The sequence below is a fragment of the Podarcis melisellensis genome, assembly GCF_964234715.1.
Source record: "Podarcis melisellensis genome assembly, chromosome: 10".
Lineage (NCBI taxonomy): Eukaryota > Metazoa > Chordata > Lepidosauria > Squamata > Lacertidae > Podarcis > Podarcis melisellensis.
This window is the reverse complement of record NC_138542.1, coordinates 24,881,078-24,895,355: the sequence shown is the minus strand read 5'-3', so window position 1 is coordinate 24,895,355 and position 14,278 is coordinate 24,881,078. Positions and strand designations below refer to the sequence as shown.

Sequence of the window (14,278 nt, the reverse complement as noted above, 5' to 3'; positions counted from 1 at the left end):
ATAGACAGTGGTCTTAAAAATAATGTGGTTTTTCAGAGACCTTGATTAAGAAAAGGAATGGAATTAGCGAAAATTTTTGGGAAATATGGGAATGGATTTGCTGACAGGATAATGAAACTAGAATACAAAATGGGGAGGTACGAGGAAGTCGGGAAAAATAGGTCGAGAAAATAAGATTTGAAATTATACTTGTTTTTTGTTTGTGTTTGTTTTTATTGTAGTTGTCTTGTATTTGTATGTTTTTAATGGAAAATTTAATAAATATCATTAAAAATAAAAAAAATATTGATACTTCTACAGAAGCATTAACTGTTGCTAACATAAAGCACTAGGGGTAGGGCAAGACTCCAAAGTAGGGGAACTCAAAAATAGGAGCACCCTTGCTCTAATAATTAAAACAATTTCATGCAAGCGAGCCCCTTCAAACTTAGCTGAATTCAAACTGTGGACTGTGTGCAACTCCACCATTTATAGCTGGAGTTTATGGAAAGTGCAAATGCTCCACAAAGTAGCAAGCTGTGCCAGGACTCCTTGACCAGGTCTGCTATTTGCAGCCTGACAGCATGGATGCTGACAATCAATGTTGGATTCCACAGTAATCGAATGCATTCCAGGTGTATCCCAACTAGGACGCTCTTTCGCTGTCAGTGCCCACAATCTTGGGACTGCAAATCTGCCTGGTACAACCCCAGGGGTTGAAGGATGTCTCCCAGACTGCATAGGATTGGCTGTGATTCTCAGGCTCTTTCTTTATAGCTCAGTATGATGGGCACTTAAAAGTGACCCAAGATCTCAGTAGCCAGCAACACAAAGCCAAAGACTTGCAACGTCACTTGCAGCGCAAGAAACTATCTGCTTGGGGAAGGGAGCAGGAAACTGGGCTGTTTAAATGTCACATGAGGCAGCTGAAAAGTCTGTTTTCCAACTGTTCCATTGATTTATCAACTGAGGAAGTCAGTACTTGCCTCTTTCTAGAAAACTGAAAGCTCTGCCGAGCTTGGAGCTCAGCCATGGACCTCACCTGTACAAGTATACAAGCACATCACTCAGCAGTGATACAGTAGTAGATTTCAGTATAGTAACAGATACACTAAAAAGAAGGTGTCACTTAAAGTAGAATTAATAGATTTGGCACATCTGGAAGTGACACTTTGAGCAACTAAGTCTACTAAATGCATCATGCCTACTACTAGCTTTCATATCTTGAGTGCAACTATCTTCAGGATAAGATGTAGCACCCCATGGGCTGCAGCCAAGTGCTGCCCTGCTTAACCTGGTACCCAGTACACAAGGAAAGTACTGCACTACAATATAAATGGTAGCCAATAAGAAATTTCTAGAACAGTGCCCCAGGAGGCCTTTTATAAATGGCGAGATGAAGAGCCTTTCAACTTCAAATTTCCCTCGGTGGTTTATCTGTTGCTGCATTAGCAAAACCTGTGAACTGAAAACGCTGCTGAGTTGCTGTGCATATAATTACCGACTCTCTTTCCATTCTACTAAAATACATTTCGCACAAACAGAATTATCACTGCTTTAAAAAAAAAATCTGTTGAGATACATCTGGGAAGTGATCTGAACATCCCTTCCGCTAAATGATTTATCGGACAGGGCAGAAGAAGTGTCAGGAGTTGACTTCATCAGATACCTCCCAAGGCCCAGATTGCAGTAGGGGGAAAATATCAAAGAGCTTTTAAGGCCAACAATTCATTATCGCAGAACTCTATGTGGAGTCCACTTCAGCTGATGTCCACAGAAGCTTACAACATAATCAATGTTACTTTTTGCAACGTTATAGTCCAACAATAGCTGTTGACGAAACTCTCATCATCCCTATGCAGGAGATGATGGGAATTTATTAAAGTTCTATAACACCCTTCATCCGAAGATCACTAGGGGCTTTACAATATAAAAACATGAACATACATGCCATAACAACAAACAAAAACAACCCCAGACACAGTTTAAAAGGCCATAGATGGTTTAAGTAGCCAAAGCTAACAAAGGTGCCAGGCTGGCTCCCTGGAGAGAGCATGCCACAAGTAGGGAGCCACTGCAGAAAGAACCCATTCTCATGTTGCCACCCTCTGGAGCTCCTGTGGAGGAGGCACATGAAGAAAGGCCTCAGATGATGATAACAGGTTCCAAGTCAGCTCATATGGTGAGAGGCAGTCCTTGAGGCATTGCAGTCCTGAGCTGTTTAAGGCTTTACAGTGGTACCTCGGCTTACGTACTTAATTCGTTCCCAGAGGTCTGTTCTTAACCTGAAACTGTTCTTAACCTGAAGCTAATGGGGGCCTCCCGCTGATGCTGCGCCGCCGCACAATTTCTGTTCTCGTCCTGAAGCAAAGTTCTTAACCTGAAGCACTATTTCTGGGTTAGCGGAGTCTGTAACCTGAAGTGTATGTAACCTGAAGCTTATGTAACCCTGTATAGGCCAGAAACTATTTATTTGTTAGCCAGTGCCACCAGGCCAGGATTGGCAATGTATACTCAAACCGTCTTGCCCCAGTGAGCAATCTGGCCACTGAATTCTGCACTAGCTTAAGTTTCCAATCTATCTTCAGAGGCAGCCCCACATATAATGCATTGCAGTGATTTAACATAGAACACAGACAACAGAAGATACACTATCTCTGTCCAGCTGGGCCACCAGATGAAGTGGAAGGATGGAATTCCATGCCACCAAGGCCAGACTCAAGTGACAGCAATGGATACAGAAACTACATGCCTTCAGAGACACAACCTCCCACCCATGCCGTCTAGAAATCCACCCACTAACAATGTCTCAGTCTTTTCTGGACTGAACTTCAGTTTGTTGGCTCTCATCCAGTCCATTACTGAGGCAAGACAACGGTCCAATGTATCCACTGCCACACTTGCAGGTGTCAAGGAGAAGTAGACCTTTGTGTCATCAACATATTGCTCACAAGGTACTCCAAATCTCCAGGTGACTCCACTCAGTGGTTTCATGTAGCTGTTAAACAGCATGGGAGATAAAAGTGAACCCTGACAAACCCCACATTGAGGGTTTCATGGGGCTGAAAAGCATTCCCTAAGCATCACCCTCTGGAAGTGACCAGCCAGGTAGAACTGGAACCACTGCAAAGCTGGTGGGGACCCCAGGCTGAAGAGGACTATGCTACAAGGACTGCTGTTTTTTCTGCAACAGGCTAACATGGTTATCCCTATGCAAATTGCTATCCAAATTTGGGGTGCAGGGGACACACTGTCAATCACTGGATCCTCCTGCTGCTGCTCCTTGCTTTTTGACTGTTTTTCTGTTCTTCTAATTGTTTGCAAGTTCCCCAAGTTGGTTAGGCTTGTTTGCCACCAACAAAAAACCAAATCTTTATGCAAACCGGCCCTGTCCTGTGGAGCAGCCTGCCAACAGAGTTTCAGAGGGCACCTTCTGCACCAACTTTTAAATGCCTTTTCTATTCTGCCAGTCCTATGTGGGCAATTAAGAGTACACACACACACACCCCACGATCTACTGGTGTTTGTTTTAACTCTTTTGCTTAAGCTTTTTTATTTTTTATGATTTTACTATACAGGGTATATATTTTTTTATAAATGAAATAAATCAGGATTAGCAATCTCTGTGTGCCTAGTCCTTTCGTTCCCCACACTCTGTCTTTATCTGGTGATGGTGTTATAGAACGACAGTTGAGAACCTCTGTCTACAGAAACTCTTTATCTTTATTGGTCCTTAATTCCTTCCAGAAGCTTTGATGAAGCTAAAGTACATTAGGATATGAACAAAAAGCCCCACCTATAGATTAAAATAGAAACAAAAAGCAATAGTTTTCTCATTTTGTTCAACGAACTTGGAAAAATAAGCAGAGTAATCTGCTTCAAGCAGTGAATGATTAACTTCAGGTGGCCTTCATTAGAAAACAATGGATTCTCTGAACATCGTTTATGTACAGCTGAAATTTTGTGTCGTCTGTTTTCTAGTTTAAACAATATATTAATAATTCCAAGTCATATGTATATAATTAATGTAATATTTTAATCACAGGATTATTCTCTTTGCCATGAGAGAAACAATGAATGGGTAGTTTGTTGTACAGGATATTTGTTTGCAGAATTCATTCTTCCACAAATGGCTTAATCGTTTAAATACTGTTACAGTCAGTTGCAGCTGACCTCACATCTTTTAGCTTGGTAACAAGACTCCCTTAGGCCAGCTTAGCAATATTATGAGAATCATAAATATTAAATTGCAGGATGTACCATTTAGGAACCCTTCAATGAGTTATACTTAAGCCAAGCATATGAATTCTGCTTACACACCAAATGCATTTAAATCTAAATGGTGTCATTGAAAGAAAATGAGAGCTGATAAGTAGTACAGAATGTTTTTTGACATGTGCATCTTTGCATATAATTGAGCTTTTCATGTAGCAAAAAAGGACAGACCACTTCCATAGAAGAATTAACACAAAACCCATGCAAATGTCAACATTGTATATTGTAACTGTGGACTTTTCTTTTTCTTTTTTTTCCCTTTTTTTTGGGGGGGGGACTACAGAGGTCCTTCCCTACTCTCAAATACATGAAGAAGAATGTGTGTCATCAAATGCTCTAATCTGTATGTGAGTTTCACATTGATTCCTATAGTGAATATTACAGGGAACCAGACAGAGGGCCTTCTCGGTAGTCGCACCCACCCTGTGGAACGCCCTCCCTTATGTCAAGGAAATAAACAACTATTTGACTTTTAGAAGACATCTGAAGGCAGCCCTGTATAGAAAAGTTCTTTAATGTTTGAAGTTTAGCTGTGCTTAATTGTTTAATTTGTTGGAAGCCACCCAGAGTGGCTGGGGCAATCCAGTCAGATGGGTGGCATATAAATACATTATTATTATTATTATTATTCATGCCATTGCAAGCAATCTACACTGTACGAAATGGTCATCATCTAGGCTTCCTAAGTATTAGAACTGTGTGCTGTGGGTGCTGGAAACTATTTAATGAATACTATTTAATGAAAAGTTTGACCCAGTGAGATATAGTGGTTAGAAGCCCAGATCCCCACTTAGCCATGAAGCTCACTGGGTGAGCTTGGACCAATCATCATATCTCAATCTAACTTCACAGGGTTGTTGTGAGGAAAGATTGTGAAATGGGAAAACTACATGCTGAGCACCTGGGAGCAAGAGTGAGACATAAATATAATAATAAAAACACCCATGAAATTCACAACTCGGTGAACAGAGGCCTCACTTTAAAAGCAAAGCAAATCTTGCCCTTCTTAAGCTTTCACATATATTTCTGCATAGAGAGTCTGACTCCACATATCTATGTTGTCACCAAACCAGAAGGAACAGGTACAATTTCCATCAATTTATAAAGTTTTACTTATTGATTTTATCTCCATTTTCGAAACATTTTTTCCCCTGAGTGGCAAACGCCCTTGGTGTTCGTTACCTCTAAATAATAGTATAATAGTACATTATGCATTGTGCCTACATTAAAGGTAAATTCAAGGTGAAGAGCTTAGGTACCAATTAAATTGGCAACATTTCCCCAACACAATACAAGCTGTTTCAATCAAGATGCCAAGAAACACCTGATGGAGAATAGTGGAAAGAGTTAAAGAGAAGGTGATCATTAATTAAGCGCATTATAATGTGATACGAACATACAATATGAACTGCTGGTTAAAACACCCCAGTTCCAATCTTATAAGTTTATGCATCTAAGCAGCTTGCTGGCATGCAAAGTCTTTCTAAAGGGAAATATTCACTACTGTAAACTTAACATTGCTTTATCCCAAAAAGAAGTCTAAGCAGAAAATGAAAGGGAGATGGAAAGCAGACAGTTTCACTAGACCTTTGAAATAAGGTAGTCCTCTATATCAAAACTGCCTGATCTTCAAGATATGTATTCTTACACTGTCCTTCAACATCCATCACGGGCAGAACACGGGAAATAAAGCAAAAAAGCAATGTAATAACATTAAAAGTTGTATTATATCTAAGAAGACCATCTAGCCCAATATTGTCAACAATGACTGGCTAAGAAGGGATTTTGGTTGTTGAATAAATATTTGGCCAAACTGCACATAACTCCCAGACTTCAGTTGTGTGGTTCAGTACTCTCTGTAAACTTGCAGTGATACACTGGGCACATTTTTCAAAGCCATGTCTTTCAAAAACAATACACTGTAAACATATTACTTGTGTCGTCTCGCATGTGTTGCTTAGAGAAAACCAATAAAATTAGAAACAGTATCTATGCTGTAACAAGCTCTATAACAGCTGTAGCAAGGGATATGTGGCCTCTACTGCAAAGAGAGAAAATATAATACTAGCAAGCAGAGGATAATGGCATCCTGTATACCCAGAAGGCCTGCTGCATTGTTTGTGTCTGCTTAACTTCCCCTTTACACTCAACACAGTCTATTTTTAACTTGCTGTTGGATATGACCTTACAGCCGAGATGCTGTGGAAACGTATTTAAATGCATGATCATGCACTCCTACAGTGTTCTTCCCTGCTAGAGGATATTGACAACTAAAGGCTGGCTTTTAAAAACAAAAACGGGGGGGGGGGGACGACACATTTGCATTAATCCACACAACCTCCAAGTTCAAAAGGCTTGACATTGCTGCTAAACTCTTTAATGTGAAATTAGGACCCCAATTCTGTATCCTTACAATTGTGTGTTTGTGTGTGTGTGTGTGTGTGTGTGTGTGTGTGTGTGAGAGAGAGAGAGAGAGAGAGAGAGAGAGAGAGAGAGAGAGAGAGAGAGAGATATTAAATGCTTGCTATACAGGACAAAATTAAGACAAAAACAAAAAAAAAACCCTCTTAATATATTCAAAAAACAAAAACATGACCCTAATGGATTCTATGTGTGTCTACCTTAAAAAATGGTTTGGAAGCTTCCGTTCTTGCAAAATGTGGCAGCAAGAACATTTGTAGAAGCTAGGCATTCTGATCACATATAGGGCTGGGCAAAGCATAGTGATATACCAATACATCATAATGCCTGAAATAAGGATGGAACTATGTAGAGGTGAACAGTAGGGCTGGGCAATATCTGGTTTTCAACATCATGATATATCACCAGATAAATAATCACTGTGATATTCTTCTTCTTTGACGATCACTCATAGCCGAGTGATATACTGATATATTACAATGTCTAAAATAAGGATGGAGCTATGTAGAGGCAATGGCTGGCTTCATGGTTGTTTTTTTCCTGCATTGTTATTTTGGCATAACACACACAAACACACATCCTTATTCGTGATATATTTCCGAGTCAAAAATTATGAAACCAATATCACAATATGGACTTCAAACCGGCTTAGGACAATATTATCACCCAGCCCTAATCACATTGCACCATTTTCTCTGGCTGCCTATTTGTTTTCAAGCCCAATTTGATGTGCTGGCATTATCCTGTAAAACTCTAAATGGTCTAAGACCAGGCTACCTGAAAAACTACTGGAACTTGTATGAACCACCAAGGTCTCAATTTCAGCATTTGAGATTCTGCTTCCTGGTCCACCTGTAGGGGCTGCTAGGCTAGCAACTACCTTTTCTGTGATGACCATGCATCTCTAGAATATCCTCACAGGGAAATTCATTCACTCTTCCTGCCTCCCCTCTCAGACTGGCATTTGCGAAGGCCCTAAAGACTTTTTCATTCATGTTGGATTTTGTATGATTTACGGTTCTATATATTCATACCTGTTATATCTGCCATTGCCACTGGAATTTTAAAGTTGTTTTATTTGCTGGTGAATTGCTTTATTCATTTGTTTGCTCTTCTCATTGTTTTTGTGCAAATTATTACATTTATTTTGGACCATCATAAACTGCCTTCAAAGGACAATTTATCCTGAAAGACGGTTTTGAAATCCATCATGTAAATAAGTACAGTCATACCTCGTGTTACGTTTGCTTCACGTTGCGTCTTTTCAGGTTACGAACGCTGCAAATCCCAGAAGTGTTTACTTCCGGGTTCGACTTGCGATCTGCATGCTTCACACATGTGCAGAAATGCTCTAACGCATTTCACGCATGCGCAGTAGTGGCACTCTACTTACAGACTTTTTGGGGTGAGAACGGCACCCCAAAACAGTTCACGTTCGTAAATAGAGCTACCACTGTAATATGTGAACATCTGGGGATGATGTTAAAGGTAAAGGTAAAGGTACCCCTGCCCGTTCGGGCCAGTCTTGCTAGACTCTAGGGTTGTGCGCTCATCTCACTCTATAGGCCGGGGGCCAGCGCTGTCCGCAGACACTTCCGGGTCACATGGCCAGCGTGACCAGCTGCATCTGGCGAGCCGTTTACCTTCCCGCTGGTAAGCGGTCCCTATTTATCTACTTGCACCCGAAGGTGCTTTCGAAATGCTAGGTTGGCAGGCGCTAGGACCGAACGACGGGAGCGCACCCCGCCGCGGGGATTCGAACCGCCGACCATGCAATCAGCAAGTCCTAGGCGCTGAGGTTTTACCCACAGCACCACCCGCGTCCCTGGGGATGAGGGGATGATGTTGGATCAGACAAAATCCTGTTCCCCACAGTGGTGAAAGATGCTTCTAGAAGGCCACAAGGAGGCAAGAGGGCAAGATTTGGGGAGTTGTTCCTCCCATCAACTGGTACTTAAGGACATACTAACTCTGAGCCTGGAGGTTGCATATAACTGTATTGATACAGATGTTTCATCTATGGATTTGCTAAACCCCATTCTAAAGCCATCTGTGTTAGTAGCCATCACATCATCTTGTGGCAGCAAATTGATTATATGATGGTGTGAGGTACTTCATTTTGTCTGTCCTGAATATTCTGTCAATCAGTTTAATTGGATGACCTGAGTGCTAGTATTATGAGAGAAAGAGAAAAGAATGGATGCAGCAGGGGAGTGACAGTTGCTTTCTGTACCGTAACTGTTTTGCCATCTGCTCATTGGTTTCAGGAAAAGGCGATTCAGAAGAACTGCATGGGTGCAAATCTTTACATGTTATTCGGCTGGCGAAGCCATTGTAACCATGCCAATGCATGTATCTGTAAAGGGGAATCTGTGTCTCGCTTGGTAGTCAGGCAGCACCAAGGCTTCCAATTAAAATATAGTAACAGCTGTGCTTTTCTATACTAAATGGGATATTTATGCTGGTGATTTCCCGTCTTGATGCAACTTTAAGAATTCCTAAAGAGCCATATGCATCATTTTAACACAGAAGAAAGCAATTGCAGAGAAAATACTGGCAAACCCTTGAGAGAAAGATTAGGGTGGGTGTTTAGATTTGCTTAATTTATGTTTTTAAATTTTTAAATTGGTCTCTTTCAAGCTACAAATCTCTTAACTTTTTTCTTTCTTTTCTTTTCTGGTTTCCTATTCCTTCCTATCCCTTAGTTTGGGAAAGCTGCTTATCATAGATCAGAAGAGCACTCCAAAGGTTTACTGATGTATTTGATGCTCTTAGGATTCACTTACTCTAATCACAAACCTTAGATGATGTGGACAGTGCTGCATAATTACAACAGACAATACTTGAGACTATCAGAATGAATAAGATTATCAATGGATATTAACTATAATGGTTTCAGAGAACATTTGTTTTGAGCACCAGTTGAGTTACAAAAGAGGCTCAAACTATGAGACACTAGAAAATATCAAGGGAAATTAAATTTCTTTGTAATTTTGTGGTGCAAATACGGCCTTTAAAGCAGTCAGAAAACATTTAGAACCAAGAATCTATTTCTATTTGGTCTGAGCCATTAAAAGTTCTTTATTACCCAAGCTTGCTTAATGGCACCTAGGTTGCATTCAAACATGAGATTATTGCATTAGTTTTACTGGTTATAATGCTAGTGCTTCTTTCTCAATGTGTTGTGAATTCTTTGGGTATCTTATTTCCTAACTGTTATGCCCCATTTTCTGCCATTAAAAGTGGCACCTGAAGTGGTGTACAAGCATAATAAAATAATAATAGAACATAATTGAAGCAAAAACCCAGAAACAATGTAAATTAATAACTAGCACAGTCAGATTAAGATTCTATGCAGAGGAAACCAAATGGATGCAGCTTTTTGGTAGTCATAAATACTAGGCAGTGAAATGTAGTGTAAGTTATTGATGGTTTGAAATAAAGCATGCAGTGTCAGTACATCCATAAATAATAGCCTCTTTAGTAAATTATTAGCTGAAAATGTTGGTGTTAAATCTGCTGCATCTGATCATTATTGTTTTTGAAATACAACTGACTGTAATCAGCAGCTGCTCTTTCCAAAGACATACAGCGCTTACTGATTGGAATTGTTGTGGTGGAATTATCCTGAATTAAGCTTCGCCACCCCTCGCCTGATTTCATTCCACCACACTACCTAGGCATATCTTATTTTAGTTTAGGTTTGTTTGTACCTCAGAGATGGCAAACATTAATCTTTGGGTTTCAGTATACTGTAGACAAAATGAAGACATAGTAGAATTGGTTAAACTGAGGGGGGGGGAGAATAATTTAAGAACATTGTCAAAACTGCAAGAGAAATTTGAGGAGGTATCCCAGCATACAGTTCTTTCCGCTATTTAAAATTTAGTGTGAAATGGTGGTTTATTAACAAAAATAAACCACAGTTCTGTAATGCAACAGTACTGTAGTATAAAGGGAGTGTTTGAAATTGTTGAACTTCTCAGCAGATCATAATCTTTTGGGAGGAGGTGGCAAGGAGAACTTTACTGAAATATAACAAAGTAATGATATCCCATAAAAATGAAGCATTATCTGATTCCGGTTTCCAAAATTTCATTTATTCAGAAGGGTTCGTACAATGTTATAGTCTTTATTGTAACCTTTGATTGATGTACACCACTAGGGCATCACTTCCACCATAACCACAACTATCCTTTGAAACCAAGTGTTTGGGAAACACAGTAGTGTATAGAATCTTACCATGCACCTTAGCATAAGAAAGAGATATTTATTCAGGCAAGTAACAGCACAGGCTTAGCAGCACACCAAGGGTCCATTAGTCATTATTCCAAAGCCAAGGCATAAGATTCAGAACTGGACAGAAGCAATGAAGTTGTCGCATCCATTGGCATGGCTCTCCTGCCCAGCTTTTAACAACAGGGTATGACAAGTTCACTTGCAAGACTCCCTTGCCTTATGGAAATTCCATGTGTGCAGATGCACACTTTGTCTGATCCCACCTAAAAAGACAGCACCTGGAACTTGGGAACAAGACCCTCTGCCCCTCTGACTCCAGTTCAGCCACCACTGTCTCCTGCTCAGCTACCCACACCAGCTGGTTGCAGTCTTCTCCCTCCAAAATGAGGCTCTGGGCTATGTGGGCAGTGTATCAGGAAGAACCAGCAAGTCAGTTTCCCCCTCTGGGCACCCTGGAATCGGAAGGGGAGGAACCGCCGTTCTCCATCCCTGGATACCAGCCTTCAACCACCACCACTTCACCTTCCTACTACTTCTCAACTGTCTGAGGCTGCCAAACCAAACTAGACCCTTACAGAGCCAAGGGGCCTGGGAACCTTTCAAGAAAGGTTACCCCTTTCCCATACACATGACTGGTGAGGTTTCTCTTGACATTAGGAGGAGAAAGAACCAAGAAAATCCTGAATGTTATTTTTTAGGGGGAGGGAGAAAGCTTTATCCTGTAGCACATGGAAGTCCAAAGTAGCCAGTGAAGGACATGGAAGGTCAAAGGAGGCAACAAAGGGCAAAGATGGCAGATTTCCCCTCAACAGTGCTTGCGCCTGAGTGCTTTGTTTTCTTGCTCCTCCACAAAGTAATTACAGTTCCTCCAACACAAGGTCGTTGAAAATGGGTATCTATGCATTAATCTTACTTATGAGTGGGTTTGTTGCATCCTGTTTTCGGAGCCTTATCAGACATAAGCAGCAACTATGCATATAATAAGCACATAAATAAGAATGAGCTTCACAACATTACCGCTGAAAGATCATCACACAAAAAAAGTCATAATAGCGTTATTGCAAAATGCAACAGCAAGCAGCTAATACAGAAACAACCAATAAACACTACTAACAGTATACATAAAAAATATACCTTTCCCAACAACCAGTTCCAATGTGGACAACTTTCAGCAGGGGAAAACCAAAGACAACTCTCATAGCTGTCTGTTCAGTGCATGCATTGATTATAAAGCTAAAAAATAAATTTTGTCATTAGAGCATGTACCATCAATTCGCTTAATGTCATTGTGTCTGTTCTGCACAATTCGACATTCCATTTCTACATTGCATTAAGAGCAGGACAGTTTACATTATCTAAATGGAGGGAAGCATTGAACAGAGAAACAGTGCCACCTAATGGCTACTCACTTCATGAATAAGTCAACAACTGATTCAGGAATGTTTCAGGATTGACCAATTTTGGTCCAACTTCCACATCATACTTCTTCCTGAAATGGAGCAATGCTAACATCTACATCAGAGCAGATCAAGTATTGCGTTCCACACTAAGAGGAATCTGCTTAGGAGGCAACATATCTAAATCTTTAATCCAACCAATTCAACATATTTTTCTACCATCTTTCACTGTGGTCTTATTATTCATATAATTATCATTATTAATGCTGCATCACTGCAGGCTGCTTACATTTGCATTTCTTATTCACAAGTATGTATTGCCACATATACTGGCATTGCGCTTTCAAATGCATGATGATAAACGCTTTGAAGATCTGGAATTCAACAGTAATAATTTAATTTGTTACTCATGCAACGAATCTGTCGTGTTCTTGTCTGCAGCCATAACTGCGTAACAGCATTTCACATGAAAACCTTTGAAGAACATTAATGGACCAAAGAAGAATGCAGATATATTGAAGTTTAGTTTAGTTACTTACACCAGTGAAACTATGTCTCCACGTTGCACTTCATAATTTCTAATACTCCAGTGGTTTAAAAGAACTACATCAGATTCCTGTCTTCCTCCAGGATTCAAAGAAGGCTGAGAAGAAGATAAAAAGAGACAGAGATGAGAGTTCTGTTGTATGGAAAGCAAAATCCAATCAACTAAGATTAATATGTATAGTCCATGGAATATATTATCTATAAGGAGGACCACCACCCCCGATCATCTCAGACTGCATTTTAAGATAATGTTCATTTATTTTAAAGAACACCTGGGCTATTGATGCAACCCAGTTAATAAATTTACACATGCATCTGCCTGTCATTCCTTTAAAATGGAATTTCCCAACATACCACTCTGTTTCAACCCCATCAAGCTGCTCTATAAGCTCAGACTACAAAAGAGAGTTTTGTTGCTTCACAGGGAAAACTGACAGGAAGGAAGCTGAGAAGTAACTTCTGTGCCACAGATACAGCTCTCAATATCACAAAACTCACCCTTAAGGTCACGGGGAATGTTACTGCTCACCAGAGTGAAATCAAGTATAGAGAATGGAATATGCAATGAGATGTATATTGATAACATTATGCAAAGGTTGTTGAAACACCCATTATACGAAAGGGTTTCAGATGTTCTATACGATAGGTTTTGTTGATCTACGACTAACAGAAAACCAATTGCAAGAAGGTGCGCTTCCATAGCAAAATGCAGGGGAGGGGGGAGACTATGTGTTTACATAAACAACTCATCAGTATGGAAATAGTGAATACCCCCATAGTAAAAATGATTTATGACTTGTTAAGAAATGAAAGAGCAGTTTCATTTTGCCCTGACAATGACAAAAATAAGACACAACAAATGAATACAGGAAACCATGAGATTAAAAATACTGTTCCTAATCTCAAGGAAGTGTTCCCGGTCCAACAAATAACATTTCTATACTGAAAGTGTATTCCACTTTGCTGCTCATTAATGAGTTTCAAAAACAGAAACAAAAACATCTTCCTACAAAGCAAACGGGGGTATTTTTTCTCCATAGCATTAGTCTAATGCAGGAAATAAATAGCAGTAGAGGTTATTGTCGGGTATTTGTTAGGAGTCAAATATGGTGAAGGGCCCGTCTCCTCAACAGAAACAGCCATCTCCAAAAATTTCAGAGGCAGAGTTTTCAAAAATGCTTGGTTTGTGTGTGCACACATAAAGACATGAAGTGCATGAGACCCAATGAGGACACATTACATAAGGGTCCACAAGGTCTGACACCGAACAACAGAAAAGGGGCACATTTGTTTCAACCAAGGCCCCTACAAGATAGAATTCCCTGCTGTCTATTACACCTATTAGGAGTTATTCCAGAAGATTTAAAAGTAGCACAAGCTAGCACATAAGTGGGCAATCTGTGGGCTACCTGTGGCTCTCA

The 14,278-nt window shown here is 40.1% G+C and overlaps 1 protein-coding gene across 2 annotated transcripts in view; it reads right to left on the bottom strand.

Annotated features, from left to right (window-relative positions):
• Window positions 1-14,278, bottom strand: part of IMMP2L (inner mitochondrial membrane peptidase subunit 2) — a 476,940-nt gene that overhangs the window by 443,812 nt on the left and 18,850 nt on the right. For both annotated transcript variants that reach the window (XM_081929054.1, XM_081929053.1), the window contains exon 3: window positions 12,851-12,954. In XM_081929054.1, coding sequence (XP_081785180.1) covers window positions 12,851-12,954 — 104 coding nt within the window. The remainder of the gene's footprint in view (window positions 1-12,850; window positions 12,955-14,278) is intronic.